Consider the following 23,788-nt stretch of genomic DNA (forward strand, 5'->3'; position numbering starts at 1 on the left):
CACAAACAAGTACTAAAATGCAGTGATCAAGAGGGAGAGAGAGAAACAGAATTCACAGATAGATTTTCAGTACAATACAATATTTTCCTTTTAGCTGGTCAGCTTTTTCACCATAATCTCGTTGATTAATTGGACTGAGCACTGGTTTCAAGGCAAAACACTGTGAGTGGCCTAGCTTAGGGGAAGATTTTCAGACACCAAGTATAGTTAGACACTCAATTCCTATTGGAAAGTCAGTGGGATTAAACTCCCATGTTTGTCTTTGAAAATACCTTGCATGCTACATATCTTTTGATTGCACATGAAGTTAGGCATGCTTTCGTTATGTTCATCGTCTGTAATCAACATACTACTTTCGACAAAGAAAGAAAGAAGCAGCTGAGGACAAGGCTTTTTTCCCCTTCCTGACCTGAGATGAAGTGGAACAGGGAGAGGAATGATGAGTGTATGTAGGGGAGCATTTTTAGTCTCCAGCCCAATGCAGCAAGTGCAGGCAAGTAATTAGTACTTTAATAGTGATTTTTCGTTTTTCAAGTGTTTTGACAGGATTATGCTGAAAACTTCAGGCTACCGGTAAAAAGGAAAAATCTAATGAGAATACACCACCAACATAACCACATGTAGCCCAATAAAGTTCCTGTGGCCAAAATTACTTAGCGGACACATACTTCTCTTATGTCTCTTCTATTTTAAGATAAAGTTATTTTTTTCCCTTAAGTGTAGCATCTAGAGTTATTTCTAAAAAATGCTTCTCTTGATAACAACCCAAATGATGTCAGCATGAAGATTACAGAGCAGGAATCATCTAATATGATATATTTATAGACAGTGCTCCTGCCCCAGTATCTGTATAATTGAATAGGAGGGTAATGGCAGGTCCAGGCCAGCAGAGTGGTAGATGCAGGATAATGCAGGATTCAGGTCAGCAGCTTTCCCATAATTCCAGCACAGATTTGGGACATGCTGGCCACCTTCCATGATGCTTAGGAAAGGTTAGCTGCAGTACTCAAGAACACTTCAATTAGGGTGACCAGATGTCCCAATTTTATAGGGACAGTCCTGATTTTTGGTTCTTCTTCTGATATAGACTCCTACTACCCCCCACACCCTGTCCCGATTTTTCACACTTGAAGTCTGGTCACCCTAACTTCAATGCAGAACTTCATTTCAAGTTGTAGATACAGTACCTGATTGGGGTGGGGAGTTTGTCTTAGATTATCTTTTACACTGAAAAGCATTTGTAAGGACTCCTCTGGGAAGGTGGCCCAGAGAAGCAAGGCAGCAGAAGCTGTTTAGGAGAGGATTTTTCTTCCCTATGTATAGCGTGAAACAACATAAACCACATCGGAGAAAAAGAGTGGGGGTCTTCCTCCAAGATATGAAGCAAGACAGAAGGAACATATTCAGGCGCTCTCCCCTGAGAAATGGCAAGGAGAGCTTTCAAAGTAGAGGAGGCCATGATGCAAGCTCTGGAACTAGCATCAAAATAGCAACCTTGACAATTGATGCAGTCTAAAACTTAAGAGTGGTTCATCTATAAGAAGCAACTTGAACTAGATCACAGTCTACCAAGACTAAATAAAGGCCACAAAATCCTAGTATTACAAACCCTTATGAAATCACCATAGATAAATCCTACCACGTGTGTACAATAACCACCTTTTAAAATTAAGTGACCGATTTTTATTTCTCTGAATACCCACAGGCATCAAAATCCACATTCCAGATGAACGGCCAAAGACAAGTTTGGAAAAACAAACTCACTTTGAAGCTATAAAACCACACACACACACACACACACACACTTGAAACTGCTAACTCATAACTGCCAAATGCAACTTTTTCAAATATAAAAATAAAATAAGCAAGCAGACTCTAGAGTGCATTCAAGACCCGGATACTACATGCCAAGTTTCAGAAGGGAGTAAATTTTTAACAGAGGAGAAGTAAATCCCTAAATCTGTACTGGGAACTATAACGAAAATGGCCAATGTTCAAAACCACAATTTCCACATAGAACTTTAAATTGGGGGCCTTGGAAGTCATTAAAGATAGTTTTACTAGAACTTCGGAAAAAAATTAAGTGTAAAGCACATGATGGGTCTCTAAAGTTGTAGCACAACTATATCTCCTCAAAAGTGATTTGAAAAGTTGTTTTTTTAAACTTCTTAAGCTCTTTGTTAGCAATACTGCTATTCCTCTGCAACAGTCAACATGCTACTAAATAGCGCACACACTAAACAGTATTTACAGTTTTGCCAGAAAAACTGCATCTACACTAGGGGCTACTACAGCACAGTTCTGTTGGTCACAAATCACACCTCGTCCCATCCCTGACCTACGTACCTATGCCAGCAGACATTTGCAGTGTAAACCTTGTCCCACACAGAGTAAAAGGCGATGACTGACTTTCTCAGTATCTTGAGAATTCAAGCACTTTACCCAGTTTCAGGCTGAGACATGTATGGACGAAGGCAAGCTGTCTGGAGGTCATGCCAAATAAGTCAAATGTGATGTTGGTAGATTGCAGAAAGGAACCTGTATATAGTGTGAGGATTATATGGGTCCCTTAAATTGACAGTATTTGTCTGCTGTTTCTTACTCAAATTGGGAAGTTGCGGTTCTTGCTGTTGGAGGATTAGGTGACAGCAATGGTCAAGATTATTTTTCCCTACATCTAGCCAAGAAGTTATAATCTCAATACCATGATTTTATGGCTCCATCATCTTACGTTTAGACTACTTCCATATGCTTTCCTTAAAGTTACACCTTAAATCCATTCAGAAGCTGAAGATGGTACAAGATGCAGCAACCCACTTAATGTGCAGGGTACCATCCTGTGAGCACATTGCACCAGTTTTCCATGAGCTACATGAGCTGCTTTGGGTTTCTGGGAGGAGGAGTTCTAGGCATTGGTTTTGTCCAATAAAGCCCTAATGGACCTTCCTGAGACTCCAGCTCTTTCCTTCTGACACTGCTCCAGCTATAATCAGCAGAAGCATTTTCATCTGGCAATCTATAGAGATAAGGTCTATTGACAAGGATATTCTCTGCGATGAACCCTCAGCTTCAGAATTCACTCCTCCATTTTGGTTTGAGAGAGTCTGAATCTGATGACTTGCAGGGCATGAGGAAAAAACTATTTTGGGCTTTCTGGAGAAATAAGCAATGGGCAAGGGAGTTGGAGTGGAGGACACCAATATAAACAATACGTTTGTTTGTTTGTTGCGCGGAGGGGGTTGTTTTTGGTGGTTGACCTTGAGTATAGAATCATAGAACATCAGGTTTGGAAGGGACCTCAGGTCGTCATCTAGTCTAACCCCCTGCTGAAAACAGGGCCAAACCCCAACTAAATCCCCAAATGGTCCCCTCAAGGATTGAACTCACAACCCTGGGTTTAGCAGGCCAATGCTCAAGCCACTGAAGTATCCCTCCCCCACAATGTCGGTGAAATTATGCTGCTAGATTCAATGTTTTCAAATGTTCATGAATAATAGTGGAGCATGGGATAGAGGTTTTTTAAACATTTTATTATAAAAACCAAAATTAGCTTGAGGTGGTGAATTTTGCAGGTAGTTCTAAGCAATAAAGGAAGAACTAATTCTTAAACATTGATATTTTAAAATATAATTTATTTTTATGCATTGTTTTGCAACTTGAAATAAGCTTGGCCAAATGTTATCTATATAGTGCCAAATTTCTTTCCTTTGTGGGATGAAACTGCATATGGGACAGGAAATTCAGAAGCAAGTTTCAGTTTGCAGCATTTCCTTCTAAATGTTCAGTCAGAACTGGCAGGGTTGTGGTTCTGTGCCTGCAGATGTTGCAAGACCTGCACAACCTGACAACGCCCGTTGAGAGTAGAGAAGATTTCCTCCCCTCCAAAGTCAGAAAGGAAAATACACCAAAAATGGAGGGAAATTTTTACTTATACAATCAGCAGCTAAAATTATCAGGATGGGCATAGATGACCTAACCAGAAACATGAAACAAAAATTGCTTAGTATCAAAGAAATATCAATTTCTTATTTCATATTCATTGGCTTTACCAATCCAGGAAAAAGTATTTGTTTGGTTTTTTGCCCCCTTAATACAGTCTCCTCCCTTGTTTTCACTGTGTCAAATATTAACTTGCCTGTTGAAATGGTAGATATCTTGTATGTTTCCAAACAGGGCTGATCGTTCTTCTGTCCCCAGGGAGAGCTTGGATTGGTCAGTGATGCAATCAAGGTAGTCCTGTGAAATAAATGAGAAGTAGGCCTTAAACACTCCGGTTCTTTTCTAGATCAGTAACTGGAGCTATCTTTAACTGTGCAAGAGATGAGTCCCTTCCTATCAGTTTCACATTATTATTACAGTAATCTGCTCAGTAGCTCTTCTTTGAACAGTCATTCTATTATGAAAGATAACAATACTTATCTGTTCACTCAAACCAAGTAAATTACTAATGACTGAATGCTACACTATATTGCTTACATTGGACAGTGTACATTTTTTATAGCTACAGACATACACATTTCACCCACAACAGTTGAATTGTCTCGGTTAATTACTCATTAAAGTCAATGATGTTCTTCCACATGCATTTTCTTTTTAAATCGGTGGTTTTTAAGATTTTTTTAAGTGAGTTATATTGGTAACACACCTGGATTTAATAGTGATTCCATGACTAGAGACTTGGAAAATGAAACCGTTTCAAAGCTATAAAGACGTTTTTTTTTTTAATCCTAAAAGGAAGAAAATGCACTCACCACCAGTTTGTACAGGATAGAACTCCTATATTTTTATCCATAAGCACCCAACTGATTCATGTGGACTGCTAAACTGAATGTTACATTGACATATACTCTAGCAAAGATTTATTTTCATGTCTAGAAATATGGTTTATTTAACGGCATATAAACTAGATAACTTAAAACAGTCAGGACAGCATTATTCTTGCAGGGTAATAGCTGCCAAACTCTTCCTCGGATTCTGATAAGGGCTCTACTCCCCAATGTGTCACCTTTTATTATTGTGCAGCTACAGTACTAAGGCTCCTCGGATAAGGGCAACCAAATCCACAGAGCTGTTTAGCAGAGCATAAGTCATAAAGCAAGGAACCCAGCATGTCACTACAACATTTATAAAGAAACTCTGCAGGAGGAAGGAAAACAATAAAGGAAAAGTGAAAACAGCTGAAAATATGAAATGAAAATAAATAAAAGGTCCCTTACCCTGGGGTTAGACAATGTGGTGTGGCACCCTACCAAAATCAACACAACATTCCACAGCACTAAAAGGAAGGAACCCTGTGAGATGTCTGCTAGACCATGAAAATCTTTACAGTATAATGACATTCCAAAGACAAACAACACACATACAGGACCAGATTCATCCTCAGAGTAAATCCAGTCAAGACAAATGATTTACATCAGGTATGAATTTGACCTTTGGCATTTAAATGCACTCACAAGAAGGGTTTTGAAATACAGAACCTGAGTCTCCATTCAGTGATCTCTGTTTCCCACTAGTGGAACTGCACTGGCTTCAGCACAATCACAGGTGTAAGAAAAATCAGGTTCGGTCATTCCTGCTCCTTTTTGTTATACCGTTCAGTCATCTGCACTGCCTCCTTCACTTACCTCACAAATTCCAATCCCACATTCTTCCTAATTAAATGTATCATTCACCAGCATTATCTAAAAATAGCATCTAATTTCCAATTGGTACAGTTAGAAAACGATGCTACTCAAAGACAGCTTCATAAGTGGCAGGCAGCAAGTAAACAGCATAGCCTTTATTCTTCAAAAAGCCATGTCACCTCTGCAAGGCACAGCCCCTATCCCACCACCATCTCTAGCAGCCTGCGACCTCATAGTCCAAGTCTGTTCTTGAAGTATGTTTGCATAAGTCCTCGGAACAAAGTCCCTGAAGCTTTCTAAACCCTATAACTGACTTCTTGTTTTTACTCAGGAGCTGCCTAAGAATAGGCAATTTAAGAAGTTTGGTGGGGCAGCTTAGATTGCTGCATACAGCACTGTAGGTCAAAGAGCCAGAAGCAAATGCAAAATAGAGCTAGGATGGACTCTTTCAGCTGTAGTTTTAACTTTTGGTTCTTTTCAACAAAATATAAAGAATGAATGAATGTAATAAATTAACCTTCCCTGCACTACCAGTAAAAGCAACCATGTAAAAATGAATAATATGGAAATCTCAGGCATAATTCCCATCCTTTAAAAATGTTTAATGTTATTTTTAGTACCGCAGATTGCAACAGAATCCTGGTGCTACATGACAGAACACGTTTAAAACAAACGAACAAAAAACCACACATTTTTACTGAACAAAGGAAGCTTCTTCTGCACATTAGTGCTATCTTACCTGGTGGTCCATTTTCCCCGAAGAGGAATATTCCACAAATACTTTTACTTTTTAAAATTTTCTTGTAGCCAGTGTACAGAGAATGACCTCAGTTTTGTAACTTTTTTCACATCTCATCTAGTTATACTCTACATATATCTCACATACCCACACACTCTTGTGTCCATCACCAATTCTTAGTAAGGAATAAAAAAAAAACAGGCTTTGCAAAAAAAACCAAAACAAAACAAACACAGCTCAACCTGAGTTGGTTGGTGATTTGGCTGCTGTCCATTGTTTGACTAGCCTATGTTTTGATATAATGAAACTATAGATTCAAAAACTGCTTTTCTCTTTTGAGAAATTTTCCTTATAGCTACATTTTCTCCCTTCCCCCAAATTACTTTAAAGAGAAGTTAGGAACTAATTGTTCTATTTTTGCTTTTTGCAGATTAATGTGAACACAGTGCACCTGTTAAAGAAGATGACAGAGTTAATGAACGGTATATTACCTACTTTCAGGGAACCACTGAGACCCTTGGGACTGCTTTCACAATCCTAATGTCTTTTGATGGTACTGCACTCACAGGCACAAGCTCTGCAACTATGAAAGTGATGTTTAACAAAGCAGAAGAGAAAAGGGGAGACAGAAATCCTGTCCAAAACGTGTCTCCCTCAGATCGTCCAGATTTTTTTTAAACTAGGGGGATGAAATTTATTTTTCCCAATTAAAAAAAACAACACGACGTATTTTCTTTTTTCCATTTGTCTGAAAGGAACTTGAGAAAAGAAATGAAAGAACATTCTCAATTTTTTTTTTAAGCCAGACACACGTTATAGGTCAGAACAGGACATCTGAGGAAAGCTTGCCAGCTTTATTAACAGCAACATTTATATTTCAGTAGTACCAAGGGGCCAGCCAAGTCGGTGTTGTACAAACATATAGCAGCAGGTAGTCCCTGCCCGAAAGAGCTGTCAGTCTAAACAGGACAAGTTATAACAGGTGGATGAAGCAAATAGGCAGGCCAGTGTGAGAGTGGGGGGTAAAGGTGAAAGGGCAACAAAAATAGGATGTATGCAGTTCTTAGCCAATCGGGAGCAGTTGTCACAACTCACCATCTGCCTAGCCCTTTTTTCTGGCAGCTTGCTTTATGCCTAATGGAAGAGATTAATTTTGAGCAATCTTCAGAATGTGGCTTTGACAAAGGCCGGGCACTTGCATTAGTAGACGGAGTGCACCTTAAGCAAATATCTCCCTAGTTTACATCAGCTTTACAATATCATACGTGCTATCTTTAAGGCTTTATGAACTCATTCCGAAAATAGATGTGGTATTAGGATGCAAACCTTCAGTGGGTCAATGATGCAAGCAGATCAAAGCTTCACAGACATAATTTCCCCTCTAATTTTAATGACCTCTTTAGAATATGATACTTTAACCCCAAGTCAGTTACTGAAATCTACTGCAGCATAGTGCTTATCAACAGCTGTAATCATCTGAAGCCATAATGAAAGGTTTGAAGCTCTCTGATAACAGGCCAGGCTGCCGACATAATGATACGGTGCGGAAACCAACAAAATTTATTAGGACTGAGCACAAGGCTTAATAATTGTATTTGTTTCTTGTCAGCACTCAAGGCCTCCACTGCCTGCATGGAGCGCTTTGTTTGTAACCTTTGCCTTTATTGCTGTTTTATTGCCTCCCAGAAGGTACAGCAAAACATATACTTCAACTTTATGAAAAAAAGAAGCCTTCTTGAATTGATTTATGGAGCAAGGATTGCTTTAATGACATCACACAATATTATAGTTCTATTTCTTCAAACCTTCCCACAACCAGAAGAGTCATGCCAGATTCCCTTTAAGGATTGCTCTGCGTTCCTTGCTGGGTTTGACATTTTCTCCGTTCATCTTTCATCACCCTTCAAATCTATTGAAAAAAAAATCTCCTAAAAGCTCTTATCTCACACTTCTGTCTCCTCCTCCACAATCATGTGAGAATGACCTGCAGGGCTATGAAAAGGAGATGGAAACTAACTTCAGGTTATCCAGTAAATGATCTGCAATTAGGAAATGGAATAAACTGTCAGTTTGTAAGAAAAGGGCTTTGTGCAGATTCACATATTGAGTGAACCAAGTTTTTGAAGTCCAAACCTCAGGGAACTAAGTGCCAATTAACTGGTGGCACTTTTACCAAACTAATCACCTATGCATTTCTTGCACGTGGAGCTATTCCACTTAAAAAAATAGCCTTAGAATAGACTGCTCAGATTGCAGACTTAAAATATGGGAACACCTATTGCATAGAGTAGTGGTTTTCAATCAGTGGTCTGTGGACACCTTGGAGTCTGCAGACTATGTCTAAGATTTCCAAAGGGGTCCGCACCATCATTTGATATTTTTAGTATTCCGCAAATGAAAACCAGCTGAAAACCACTAGCACAGAGGATAGGAACTAGATTACCAAAACACACTGCATAGAAAAGATATGGTTTCATGCCTTTGTTTTGTAAGATATATTCAATTTTATTCAGCGCTGCAAGAAGTTACATGAACGTTAGAGAGGCTCCCAGTTATCCATTTATAGGATGGACTGAACATCTTTAAAGAAGATGATACAAAAGACACAGGTCAATGGGTAGAACTGCTTCAAACAAACTAACAATTTAGACATTCTCCTTTGTGAAAAGGAAAGCACATAAAACATACATGACACGTGTTGATCAATGTCAATATTAAAATGATTCTTACTCACAAAATAAAACCAGATATCAAATTCACAGTCATCCTCTTCAGACAAAGGCCTGAGGTAGGAAAAAGCAGATTGACCATACATTTTGCCTTCAATGTCTTAGTGTCTCATTCAACAATTGAGGGGCCTTCACTGCAAACACTCTCCTCCAGTCCCCAACATGCTCATATCTAGGGATTTAGCAAGAATGCCTCAGCTGACTTCAAGTGTTGTAGTAGCAAGTAGCAAGATAGGTGGTAGTGAGCAGCCAAGACTTAAACCACATATGTCAATATCTTTAATTGCAGCTGAAAGCAAGTGGAAAGCCAGTGCAGCCTTTGGAGAATTGTCATAACATGCTTCCTGTGACTAATACTGCCAAGCAAGTGGGCAACTGCCATCTGCACCAGCTGCTTATTTTGTGTATATATTTTATCTGGCACCCAATGCCACAGCTTCTGGATACCATACAAAGATTAAAAACAATATTGACAAATATGTTGGTCACATCAAGCAGGCAGAAGACGACAGCTGAATGCTGCATTCATATGAGAGCAGCTCCTTACAATTAAAATAAAGTACAGTGAAAATGCAGTTTTAAGTAATTCACAGGTTTGCACCTTGTTACTATATCCTATTTGCTTGACTAGAGGTATCAGTCTAAGGGTTAATTTTATAATTTGTTTAAAATCAATCCACTCCTTTCAAAAACCAAAACTATTTAGTTAGGACTTCTCATAAACAAAGGAATTCTCTCTGTAATATACTCACTTACACTGGCAGAAGACATGTCATTATTTTAAAACAGCTCTCGCTTACTCTGTAGTTGCTAATGAATACACCTGCTACATAAGAACAGTCATATTGGGTCAGATCAATGGTTCATCTAGTCCAGGATCCTGTCTTCCAACAGTGTCCAATGCAGGTGCTTCAGAGGGAATGAACAGAACAGGTAATCATCAAGTGATCCATCCCCTGTCGTCCATTCCCAGTGTCTGACAAATAGAGGCTGGGATACTTCAGAGCATGGTTTTGCATCCCAGCCCATCCTGACTAATAGCCATTGATGGATCTATTCTCCATGAACTTATCTAGTTCTTTTATAGTCTTGGCCTTCACAACACCCTCTGGCAAAGAGTTCCACAGGTTGACTGTGCGTTGTGTAAAGAAATACTTCCTTTTGTTTGTTTTAAACTCACTGGTGACCCCTAGTTCTTGTATCATGAGAAGGAGTAAATAAAACTTCTTTATTTACTTGCTTCACACTAGTTATGATTTTATAGACCTCTATCACATGTCCCCTTAGACGTCTGTTTTCCAAGCTGAAAAGTCCCCGTCTTATTAGTCTCTCCTCATATGGAAGCTGTTCCATATCCCCAATCATTTTTGTTGCTCTTGTCTGTACCTTTGCCAATCAGGGCTGCTCGGGGGGGGGGGGGGAGTGGGGCAATTTGCCCCAGGCCCCACAGGGGCCCCCACGAGAATTTTTCAGGGCCCGTGGAGCAGGGTCCTTCACTTGCTCCGGGGGCCCCAGAAAACTCTCGCGGAGCCCAGGTCCCTGGAGTTTCTTCCGCTCCGGGTCTTTGGCAGCAGAGGGTCCTTCCACTTCGGGGCGGAGGAACCCCCTGCAGCCAAATTACTGCCAAAGCGGGGGCCCCCCGCCACCGAAGACCTCAGGCCCCCTGAATCCTCTGGGCGGCCCTGTTGCCAATTCCAATATATCTTTTTAGATATATCCAGATCTGCATGCAGTGTTCAAGATGTGGGAGTATCACGGCAATGTGACATTTTCTGTCTTATTATCTCTCCCTTTCCTAAGGACTCCCAACACTGATAGCTTTTTTGACTGCTGCTGCACATTGAGTGGATGTTTTCAGAGAACTATCCACAATGAATCCAAGATCTCTTTCTTGAGTGGTAACAGCTAATTTAAAACTCATCATTCTGTACGTATAGTTGGGATTATGTTTTCCAATGTGCATTACTTTGCATTTATCAACATTCAATTTCATCTGCCACTTTGTTACCCCATTACCCAGTTTTGAGAAATCCCTTTGTAACTGTTTGCAATCTGCTTTTGACTTAACTATCTTGAATAGTTTTGCATGATCTGCACATTTTGCTACATCACTATTCACCCATTTTTCCAGATCATTTATGAATATGTTGAATAGTACTGGTCCCAGAACAGACCCCTGGGGGACACCGCTATTTACCAATCTCCATTCGGAAAACTGACCATTTACTCCTATCCTTTGTTTCCTATCTTTTAACCAACTTTACTGATTCATGAGAGGACCTTCCCTCTCATCACATGACAAATGACAATAACTCTTCACTTAACGTGGTAGTTATGTTCCTGAAAAATGCTACCTTAAGTGAAACAATGTTAAGTGAATCCAATTTCCCCATAAGAATTAATGTAAATGGGGGGGGAGGAAGAGGGGTTAGGTTCCAGGGAATTTTTTTTCACCAGACAAAAGACTATATATATATACACACACACATATACACACACACAGTATGAGTTTTAAACAATTTAATACTGTACACAGCAATGATGATTGTGAAGCTTGGTTGAGGTAGTAAAGTCAGAGGGTGGAATATTTCCCAGGAAATGCCTTACTGCTAAATGATGAACTGGCTAAGCCCTCAAGGGTTAACACATTGTTGTTAATGTAGCCTCACACTGTACAAGGCAGCTTGAATGAAGGGAGGGGAGATAGCATGGCAGAGAGAGAGAGACATTGCCCCTTTAAGTACACTGACCCCACTCTAACTACACTGCCTTTTTAAGTAGATCAGCAAGTTGAGAAAACAGCTGTTGCCAGCAAGCTCCTTCCCTCCTGAGCCCTGTCATGTCGTGTTTCCCACCCCCTACTCTGTGGAGATGGGGGAGCAGAAGTAGGGCAGAGGGGAACACCCTACATTAGCACTCTTCTTCTCCTTCTCTCCCCCATGAACAGCAAGCAGGAGGCTCTCAGGAGCCGCTCCAAGGCACAGGGCAGGAGCAGCACATGGCAGTGGGAGGAGGGACAGCTGAACTGCCGGCTATTGATAGCCTGCTGGGTGGCTACATAGGGAACTTAGAGGAGTGGGGAGCTGAGGGTCCACCCTGGTTCCAAGCCTCCACCAGCTAGCTCCAATGGGCTGCTCTTCCTGCAAGCAGTGGACAAAGCAGGCAGCTGCCAACTGATGTTATAAGGGAGCATTGCACAACATTAAACAAGTACGTTCCCTAACTGATCAGCAATGAAACAACGTTAACTGGGATGACTTTAAGTGAGGAGTTGCTGTACTTTGCTTAAGAGCCTTTGGTGAGGGACCTTGTCAAAAGCTTTCTGAAAATCTAAGTACACTATATCCACTAGATCACCCTTGTCCATATGCTTGTTGAACCCCCTCAAAGAATTCTAGTAGATCGGTGAGGCATGATTTCCCTTTACAAAAACCATGTTAACTTTTCCCCAACAAATCATGTTCATCTATGTGTCTGATAATTCTGCTCTTTACTATAGTTTCAACCAGTTTGCCTGGTACTGAAATCAGGCTTATTGACCTGTAATTGCTGAGATCACTTCTGGAGTCTTTTTTTAAAATTGGCATCACATTAGCTATCCTCCAGTCATTTCGTATAGAAGCGGATTTAAATGATAGGTTACAGACTACAGTTAGTTCTGCAATTTTACATTTGTGTTCCTTCAGAACTCTTGGATGACCATCATCTGGTCCCGGTGACTTATTAGTGTTTAATTTATAAATTAGTTCCAAAACCTTCTGTACTGACATCTCAATTTGGGACAGTTCCTCAGATTTGTCACCTAAAAAGAATGGCTCAGGTCTGGGAAACTCCTGCACATCCTCGGCTGTGAAGACCAATGCAAATAACTCATTCAGTTTCTCCACAATGGCCTTACCTTCCTTGAGTGCTCCTTTAGCATCTTGTAAAAGCAGCAAAGAATCCTGTGGCACCTTATAGACCAACAGACGTTTTGGAGCATGAGCTTTCGTGGGTGAATACCCACTTCGTCTGATGAAGTGGGTATTCACCCACGAACGCTCATGCTCCAAAATGTCCGTTAGTCTATAAGGTGCCACAGGATTCTTTGCTGCTTTTACAGATCCAGACTAACACAGCTACCCCTCTTATACTTTAGTATCTTGATCACCAACGGGCCCCACTGGTTGTTTAGCAAGCTTTCTGCTTCTGATGTACTTACAATTTTTTTTGCTGTTACTTTTTGAGTCCTTTGCTAACTGTCCTTCAAATTCTTTTTTGGCCTTCCTAATTATATTTTTACACTTTACTTGCCAGAGTTTATGCTCCTTTCTATTTTCCTCAATAAGGTTTAAACTTTCACTTTTTAAAGCATGCCCTTTTGCCTCTAACTACTTCTTATACTTTGTTGTTTAGCCATAGTGGCACTTTTCTGGTCCTCCTCCTATGTTTTTTATTTGGGATATCCATTTAAATTGCTGGAAAATTTCTTATGACCATACTTAGCAGATTATTCTGATTGCTTCCACCCTTTAATATTCACCCCTTCCCCAGCGCAAGCATGCACTAGTGACAGCAAAACTATGAATACTATTACAGCCTCACCGTGACTGATATGATCATTCCTATCACTCCTCCAGTGGCACACATGCTTGCTCAAGTTATTTTAAAGCTCACAGTTTTCTGTCAGCTGCTTCTTGAGAGCCACGTGGCTCAGGGCAAGCACCCTGCCCTGCTTCCCAGCTGGAGCGCCGGAGCAGGGCAAACCCCCAGCGGGAACTGAGGGATGGATTAAATGGTCTGAATGTGGCCCACAGGATGTAGTTTGCCCACCCCTGCCCTAAAGATTTACACTGTTTTGTTTCTGAGTGCAGTCATATACAAAAAATAATTCTACATTTGTAACCTGCACTTTCATGATAACGAGATTGCACTACAGTACTTGTATGAGGTGAACTGAAAAATACTATTGCTTTTCTTTATCTTTTTTACAGTGCAAATATTTGCTTTCAAAAATAATATGAAGTGAGCACTGTACACTTTGTATTCTGTGTTGTAATTAAAATCAATATATTTGAAAAAATGTAGAAAAACATCCAAAAATATTTAATAAATTTCAATTGGTATTCTATTTTTTATTTGAGTTAGTTTTTAATTTTTATTTTCAGTTTTAGTTCTAATTAGTTTTTAGTTAATCCCGTGAGTCAACTGTGATTGACAGCCCTACTTTTAAGACCAGCAGTTCAATAGGCAAGAATATCGAAGTTAATTTCATATATTTTTTATGGACCAAGTTGTTCACATCAATAATTACCCCAAAGGAGATATTTCATTCTAACCTTTTGTCTCAATAAAGAAGCAGTAAAAAGGACTAATTGATGTAATTTTTTTTCACACAGAATATATGAAATTAAGCTGGAAATTTTTGTTCTGCTGAAGAGTTGGGATCAAAACATACGTTGTGTTCAACTTTAAATACATCTTTGTTATCTGAATCAAACAATGCACAAACTTATAGGCACACACAAAGCACACTTGCGCAATGTTACATATGCTAGCTATTGAGTCTTACAACTCAGTCTCTCATTGTAATCATGACTCCAAGAATTCAGAAAAGATTATCAGGCTAAAAACAGCATTACTACACCATCTTACCTATACACAACCTCTCCACATGAACAATTTACGGCTATTTGCTACTAAATTCAGTTCCTCAAATAAATAATTCTCAGGATAGCTTCTCTTTTATATTACCATTTTATATTGCTAGTGATCCAGTTGCTGAACTATTGTGATCCCCAATTCATTTTTTCCCTTCAATTTTATAATAGCTTTACTTCAGATACCCATCCTCTCACCATCAAATTTTTTTAAAAAAATCAGAACCATCCATAAGATTTGTTGGCAGTTTTGTTTGCTATAATTGATTTTGATTAAGCAATTTAATCATCTCCTATGTTTTTACTAATATTTCACTACCTACCCAAATGAACTGTGAACTATGTATATTCTGACCGTATATAATAAAGTATCAAATATTTACATTTTACCAATATGTAAACGTATGTACATTTACATATACACAGTCTGATTGCCATAGATGCCTGACCCATATTTTTCTTCTACTATATACAATGTATGTTAATTTAACATAAGATACTAATAAACCAAATGTCTGAAAATTCTTAGCACTTTTTGCCATCAAAAAAGAAAGATGGTATCTTTATTCACAAGATCGGGACAGGGGAAGGAATTCAAAGCAAATGCTTTTCAGAGATACATGATTTCTCTAAAATTAAACAGTGAGTCTGGAAACATATTTTCCGGGCAATACTAAACAGACTCAGTACGAACCTGTCATTCATTTGCCAGATAATAAACCCTTAGGTTGCTCATTTCACATAAAACCGCAAAAAAAAGATCTGCGTGTGACCCCACCCTTTTCTGATGCATTTTTAAAGCAGTAACTCAAAAAGCACGTCATTAAAGAATTATTTAAAATTCATACCGAAAGAATGGTTAAATGATTTTGATGTGGCCCTGAAACATACAATTTTACAAAAAGGAAAAAGTTCTTGGTCTACAAAACATGCACTTTTCATACGCCACTTAGCTGAAGTGAAATCTTTTCCTCATACTGTATCTAACCTTGTTCATACACTCGTGTCTTGTTTATCCTGTTTTTCTTGAAGACTGTGGACAACCACAGAACTTGTAGGATATACCAAGCCAATAAAACCTGATCGAGAGGGATGGTACAACTTTCCAAGTCTTTGCACACAAACTGACTGTGTAACGAACCCACTGGGAACCTTCCCTCCAACTCCAGCTGATTTGGAAGGATGGGATCTAGCCAGGGCATTGGGCTGCTTAGTATGACATGAAGCCAGAAGAGGGTTCCATAATCCCACAGTACACAGGAATAGGAAGCAATATCCTAAGGTCAGAGGGCAATAGGCTTGAGAGTGCTCCAGAACCAGCATTAGAGCAGGGGCCCCAGACAAAGGCAATGACATGAGAGAGGGCTGCTGAGAGAAGTCAATTTGGGTGCTGGGACAGGAAGGCTGAGAGCCAGGCAGAGTCACATCTTGTTGTTGGCAGGGGATCAGCAATAGCTGCAGCAGAAGGCTAGAGGAGAGCAGCCTGTTTGCACGTAGGATGGTTAGAGACGTTACAGTTATGCCATTAACTTTATACTCCTTGGGGTTTGAGTTAGGAACTGACCTTCACTGGTACGATAAAGCAATTGTGCCCAGGATATTTGCACATTTTAGTTTCCAGTAGCCCTCATACAGGAACGATCTGTTACTCAAAACATGAGAGTGCGTATGGGAACCTTCTAGGGCTAGAGGCTACAGAGCTTCTGTGCTTGGGAACACCTGCAGCGCTTGCCTCCAAGCTCACGGTACACAGAGCACACGATCAGACAGCTAGAAGGACTGAGGTACCACCACACTTTCAGCAATACCCTGTGGTGGGGTCGGCAACAATCTTCCAAATACTGCATATAAATCTTTTCTTTCATTTTGTTTGTAATCAGCAAGTTTTACTTGTGATTTAGATGCAGAATACTGCAGTTCTCCAATTCCAAAGGATGTAGAAAATGACATTTTCCATAGGTTCCTTTTTTCTTTCCTTACTACTGCATCACTTGGGTTTGTGGGGAGAATAAATACCAGCTGACAGGCAATCTGACTTGGTCTATCGCTAATTTCCACAGTTTGTGCTGGACTCATTAGTTTATGTATTAAGCATAGATAATTCTTCATAGATAGCTGAGCAATACAAGTGGGTATCATAATACAGTAAAAGGATCCTCTATTTACTTGCTGTATGTAGAAAGGGCAAAGATTGATGGTGAAGGCATATGATGAGAATATGATAGGAAGAAAAGCTATAAATAGGGAAGGGTATTTTTTTTTTTTTAAGTTCAGTATATCAGAGTAAAGAGGTCACAACAGATTTCCCCACACACTGTCCATAATTAGGGGCTTGCAGAACAAGCTGAATTTTTGTCCTTACCTTTCACTTACAAAGAAACTGAGAAAGATAACCCCGTATCTAACTGAATGAAAAATTCCTCCATACCAAAGGTGACTTCCTCACAACACTCATTTGAGAGAGAACTAATACTGTCCTCATTTTAGAGAGGGAAATGGGCAGATAAGGACCAAGTGTGGAGATCTGAAAACGGCCATTGACTTCATCTGCAATTATATAAGGCCATAGAGCAGGGGTCAGCAACTTTTCAAAAGTGGTGTGCCAAGTCTTCATTTATTCACTTTAATTTAAGGTTTTGCGTGCCAATAATACATTTTAATGTTTTTAGAAGGTCTCTTTCTATAAGTCTATAATACATAACTAAACTATTGTATGCAGGGCCGGCTTTAGGCCAATTAGCCCGATTCCCGGGAATTGGGCCCCACGCCTTAGGCACCTTTTCAATTTTTTTAAATTTAATTTTATTTATTTATTTTTACTTACCCCGGCTGCGGTCTGCTCCGAGGTCTTCCATGGCCCCACTCCCCTGACCAAAGCGCCAGTGGGAGTGCGGCTGCCCCACATCCCCACTCTCCCAGCTGGAGCTCCGGCCGGAGCACAAGCCTTACCCTGCAGCCCCCCTCTCCCGGCTGGAGCTCCGGGCCCTTTAAATAGTCCCCAGAGCCCTGGGGTAGCCGGGGGGGGGGGAAAATCCGGGGGCTATTTAAAGGGCCAGCACTCCAGCTGCCTCTGCCACTCCGGTCCTTTAAATTGCTGCCAGCCCCCGCCGCCCCCATGCATTCCCCAGGGCTCCAGCAACTATTTAAAAGGTCCGGGGTGGGGTAGAAGCAGGGGAGCCCCGCGCCCTTTAAATAACCCCCAAAGCCCTGCGATAGCGTGGGGCTTAGGGGCTATTTAAAGGGCTGAGGCTCTAGCTGCCTCTGCTGCATCCCCTGCCCTGCTCACCAGCCCCACCTCCCCTGCCTGCAGCCAGCCCCTGCCAAACCCCCTGCCCTGTCTCCAGCCAACCCGTCACACCCCCCTGCAGCCCTGCTCAAAGCCAGCCAGCCCCACACACACCCCTGCCCGCACCAGCCCTGCACACCCTGCCCTTCCCACACCCAGCCCCACACCCTGTGCCCTGTCTTCAGCCAACCCTGATGCACCCTACTGCCTGAAGCCAGCCAGTCCCGCACTCCTCTGTCTCTAGCTCTGCCAACCCCTTCTGCACCCCACTGCGGCCCTGCCTGAAGCCAGCCTGCCCTACACTCCCCTGTCTCCAGCCAGCCCCGCACCTCTTGCCCTGCCTGCAGCCAGACCCTACTTCCAGTCAGCCCCTGCCCTGCTTCCAACCAGCCCCATGTCCACTGCTGTCCTGCAGTTCCCAGGGCAGAAACCCTGCACACCTGCTTCAATGAGGGGGGCAGGGAGCAGCTGGGACCCACACATGTGCACATCCCCAGGGAGTGGCGGTGACCCACACACGTGAAACGGAAGTCATTAACAACCAATCAACAGCATATATGATGCAATGTACATAATATATAATTTTATTATTTATAGAGTTATGGAAAGTAAATAATACATGGAAGAAATGAAAGGCCTTTTTTTTTTTTTTTTAAGTCATCCCTGCCAGGGCCCCGCTTAAAATGTTCGAATTGGGCCCTGGTTGTATGTAAAGTAAATAAGGTTTTAAAATGTTTAAGAAGCTTCATTTAAAATTAAATTCAAATGCAGAGCCCCCTGGACTGGTGGCCAGGACCCGGGCACTGTGAGTGCCACTGAATATCAGCTCGCGTGCTGCCTTCAGCTCCCGTGCCATAGGTTGCCTACCCTTGCCATAGAGGAATTTGGTATCCTAGCCAAGATTAGCCGTCAGGAATTCCTATCCCCCAGCCCTGTGCTTAGACCACTAAGACATGCCTTTCTTCACTTCTTAGATATATGGACAAAATAGTGCCAGTCTTTGAAAGCTGTATGCAGTAAGTAGCTTGTAGTTACTTATTGTTTATAGATCTTCCATGGTGTACAACGGCAATAGCATGGCTTAATCTGGAGACCAGGTTGTACGATATCAAGTTTTCAGAGTAAAATCTGTCCAAAGAGTTTAAATTTGATTATATTTGTGGTAAAACTTGTCCATATAGCTCTATGGAAAAAACAATGAGGAACAAAGACTGGAGTTTTCAAATATATGTTTAAAAGGTGCCAGAAATTAATCAGAATTAGCCCCCTCTCCTTTTATCCATGCCTTTTACTCCAAAATATCTGACTAAAGATATACGTTCACGGCAACCCTTGAAACTACAAATTAAATACATCAATCACAGCAGCCCACCCACTATACCCCAAAGGCGGTGCTACTTTTGCCTTTAATGGTAACTGCACAATTAAAAACTAGGATTTTCAAAAATAATAAAATTTCTTTAAAAGATTTTGAAAAGAACATGCTAAAAAAATCAAAGATAGACTTGTCATTGGTCACAAACTGAAGAGTGCACTGTCAAGAAAGATAGCTTTAAAGTTTGAAGGCCAGGCTTGTTAGCATAAAGAAGCTATAGATCACTTCACACAGACAAGGGAATCTGTACTACAAACTTCTATACAGACATTTTTTCAAACGGCATGAATAGCAATGTACTAGTGTCAAATAGGGTCACCAGATAGAAAGTGTGAAAAATCAGGACCTTTTTCCCCAGGAGAAGGGATATAGTTACGTATATAAAACAAAGCCCCTAATACTGGGACAATCCCATTATTATCGGGACATATAGTCACCCTAATGTCAAATAGCCTAGACAAAATGTGAAACGATGCAGTAGTCTCCATTTAAAATTAACCCTTTCAGTGCCTTAAAGTCCTTGTGACATTTAGAGATGCTCGTATGTGGTTCTATAGATGGAAGCTGTAGTGCAGGGGTCGGCAACCTACGGCACGCGTGCCACCTTTGGCACACAAGCCGATTTTGCCTGGCATGCGGCTGCCAGCAGGGGACTTGGCCGCTGGCCCCGCTCAGCACACGGCCGGCTGAGTGAACGGAACCCCAGGCTGGCAGAGGCTGAGGAGGGTCAGTGGCCAGGACCCCACACAGGCGGCAGGTGCGCCCCTCGGCTCCCCTCTCACTGTGTTCAGGTTCTGCAGCTCCCAGAAGTGTGAGCCACCATGGCCGCTGCCCCTCCTGCAGCTCCCCCACTCCGGCTGCCTCAGCACTCCACGTGGAGCCAGAATCTGAGTGACATGAGCCTGGTAAGGGGAGTCCCAGGGGGCAGTCAGGGACCAGGGGGGATGGTTGGATGGGTTAGGAGTTCTGGGGGTCCTGTCAGGGGGTGGGGAGTGGTTGGGATGGGGCGTAGGAGTCCCTAGGGGTCTGTCTGGGGGTAGGGGTGTGGATAAGGGATAGGGCAGTCAGGGGACATGTAGGGGATAGGGTCCTAGGGGGGCAGTCAGGGGACAAGAAGCAGGGAAGCTTAGGCAAGGGGTGAGGTTCTGGGGGGGCAGTTGGGGGCAGGGGTCTCAGGAGGGGGCAGCCAGGGGACAAGGAGTGGGGGGGGGTTGGGGGTTCTGACCGGGGCAGTTGGGGTGGGAAGTGGGCTAGGGCAAGGCTCTCCCCTTTTTTTTTTGATTGTTGAAATATGGTAACCCTAGGCGAGGGGGGAGCCGGGGGGGTGCATGGGGGCTGGCACTCGCATGCACCCACTGCAGCCTGCAGGAGTTCCGGGGGGGGGAGGGCGCATCTGGCCGCAGCCTGGGCAGGAGGGGCACAGCTGCTTCCCGCTAGCAGCGCTGCTGCCTTTGCAGGGCTGCTGCCCCCCTGTACTGTGCCAGCTCCTCCGTGGCTAGGACTCGCTGCTGCCACAAGCTCTGGTTCTCCGGTGCCTCCGGAAGGCAGCTCCTCTCTGCCAAGCTGCTGCAGCGGCCCGAGCCCAGCAAAGCCAGTGAGTGGACTCGGGGCGGGGGCCACCTGGGTGGAGTGGGGGGGGGAGGGGAGGGCTCATGGGCAGGGGCCTGTGCACCCTCCAGAGGAGATCAGGGGGCGGGGAACCTGGTCTAGGGAGCAGCCTCTGAGCATGGCTGGCCCCTGGGGTCTATAACGGCTCATTGGGATTTGCCCCTCAATTAACCGATGTGCAGGGGTGGTGGTGGTGGGGGCAATGACAGGGCTAGCCAAATGGACCCTAGACAAAATCCTGTCTAATTCTTGGGACACCTAGTTCATCACTATCATCTTCTTTCTGCCTGTTCCAGGTTATTACATGGATCAGCATTCATGTCACACTCCTCGTCAGTACTGGCCCAAGCTGGGGAACCTAATGATCTAGCCAGCAGAGCAAACTCGGTGATTAATTCTGGTCACATGCCACCTGAGGCATGTTGCACATATGCTAAGACGACTATCAAGTCATGGCTGCAGCCACAGACTGGTCTTTGGCATCTTCACTCACAGGAGAGTGAGTAGCAGGTAAATTTGGAGATTAGGAATGGAAATCTTGGGAAAAAACCCACACCTTTAAGCAGTTTACTGACCTTCCACTGACAGGCTTTGTCAGGTCATCATCCATCAAACTTTCCAAGGACTAATAACAGAAAAGTACACAAGACAAAAGAAGCCATTTGTTCAGTAATTATGACACTAAATGGAAATATTAAACAGTAAGGCACAGCAATTAGTGTGTCAAATATTCTCTGGTCACTGAACAGATTCAATAATCTCACTCAAAGTTCCTGAAGCTAAAGCTGCAACCCACACTGGGTAGTATTAATAGAAACTATAATCATCACCCTATAGCCTAGAATTTTAAAGAAAAACAACAAAAAACCTAACAGATGCATTTAGAAGTATAACAACTGACTTACACATTGCATAGTTCTTTAGACAGAAGATTGTTTTTATGCTATATTCTATTACACTTTTCTGCATGCAAATAAAACTATTGCACAGATACTTGTTTTTACAAAAGCACCTTTCATCTAAAAATCTCTAAGTTGTGGACACATCTTATAGATTAATCATCACAATGGGAATTGGTAGGTACTGATTATAACATTTTTATAGAAAGATAAAGCAAGGCACAGAGAAGTTAAGGTACTTGAGGAAGTCACACAAAGAAGAAGTGGCATGGCCAGTCAGAGAACCCAAAAGTCCCAAATCCTAGACCCCTACTCTGTTCAAAGAGCCTTCCTTTTATGACTAATTTATGGCATGGCTGAGTATTACAAATATTTAATGGCATTCTAAAACACCTTCTGAATCACTTTATATTCTAGAAGAAAAATTACATTTATTTTAAAATATAGACAGACAGGAAGTCTGGTAAGTCTGTTTTCCAAGGAAAAACAAAAAACAAAAAACTTAAACCAAGTATAAATAAGACAAATACATATGCTGTCTTCACTAGTCACATGGCCAAAAATTTAGCAGTGGATTTAATTACTACCATTTCAGAGTGAGTGATAAGTTACAATGCTGAAGCAGGACAAGCCAGTGGATGGTTTGCTACTGAAGGAAAAAAAGTTTATTTTGTTTGCAAAGGGTTTTCTTGTGAAACCACAAAAATGGCAACTCTTCCCACTTCCCCCAAACAAACCCAAAAAATAAATGACAAGACAGCACTCTCAACTCAGAGACACACACTATCACAGGTTTGGGGTTTTTTTGTTGTTGTTTTTTTTTTTCTTTATCATCTATTCAGATGTAAAGGTCAGAGGTATTCCCCAGCTAACAAAGATAACAGTTACTGACAGAATTTATATATAATAATAATTCCAATTTAAAGATCAATAGTCAATTATTTATATACTCTAGAGAACCCAGCTTCCTCATTAAAAAAAACAAAAACAAACAAAAAGTCTCAGAAGCTTAACAGAAATGTACATAACACCAAGAGCTACCCATTTGCTACCAGGGAGTATATCAGAGCCAGAGGGCAGAGTTTAGCAGACATATTGTCTATGGCTTTCTAAATGACAAAGAGGTTCTGTGGGTCTCACTAAATGGTAACACAACCCCATGGTCCAACCTCACTTTAGTTACAGAGACAACATTTCACCCTCAGAATCTCTTGAGGATGACAAGCACTCCTAAATGGTGCATTCCACATATAACTACATTCCACCCCCCCCCCAAAAAAGAAAAGAATCAAAGCTTTCCAGAACAGAAGTAGATTAACTCCCACCCTTTTATCTACTTTGATTTGCATTTAGAACAGCATTTACTAGGCTGTAAACAGACAGCATGGTTGAGTGATTTATCCATTGCTCCAAATAAAGTGAGCACAATAGCAGTAAGTCTTTTCAGCAATTCGATAGTTCATTGGAGCAGCAGTAGCAGCTATCTTGGCCACTTATCCTCCACTGAAAGCTTTACAAAGATTAACAGTGGATTTGTAGAAAGCTTATTTATTACTGTAGCAAAATTTACCATTTCATACTGACCAAAAAACAGTGGGTTTTTAGTCAGCTTTAAGCTGTTTATTATTATTATTTATTTGTATTGTGGTATGGCATAGGGTCCAAGTCATGTTTTGGGTAGGCACCGGTCAAACAAAGAGATGGTCCCTGCCCCAAGTTTACATTCTAAAATGAGAGACAACAGGTAGACACAACAAACAAGGGGATTATTATTTTTTCCACCTACTAGAGACATATCGAGCAAGAGATAGGAACAGCTTTTACTGTGAGAAATGAGATAAGGTAATTATAATGTCTATTAGAAATGAAAGTATGAGAATCACATTTAG

At 41.7% G+C, this 23,788-nt stretch overlaps 1 protein-coding gene across 1 annotated transcript in view; it reads right to left on the reverse strand.

Annotated features, from left to right (window-relative positions):
- The window catches only part of PLEKHG1 (pleckstrin homology and RhoGEF domain containing G1), a 224,319-nt gene that overhangs the window by 43,853 nt on the left and 156,678 nt on the right, over nt 1–23,788 (reverse strand). The window contains exon 4 of the mRNA XM_050949995.1: nt 4,136–4,236. Within this exon, the coding sequence (XP_050805952.1) occupies nt 4,136–4,236 (101 nt within the window). The remainder of the gene's footprint in view (nt 1–4,135; nt 4,237–23,788) is intronic.

This window comes from Gopherus flavomarginatus, chromosome 4 (assembly GCF_025201925.1).
Source record: "Gopherus flavomarginatus isolate rGopFla2 chromosome 4, rGopFla2.mat.asm, whole genome shotgun sequence".
Lineage (NCBI taxonomy): Eukaryota > Metazoa > Chordata > Testudines > Testudinidae > Gopherus > Gopherus flavomarginatus.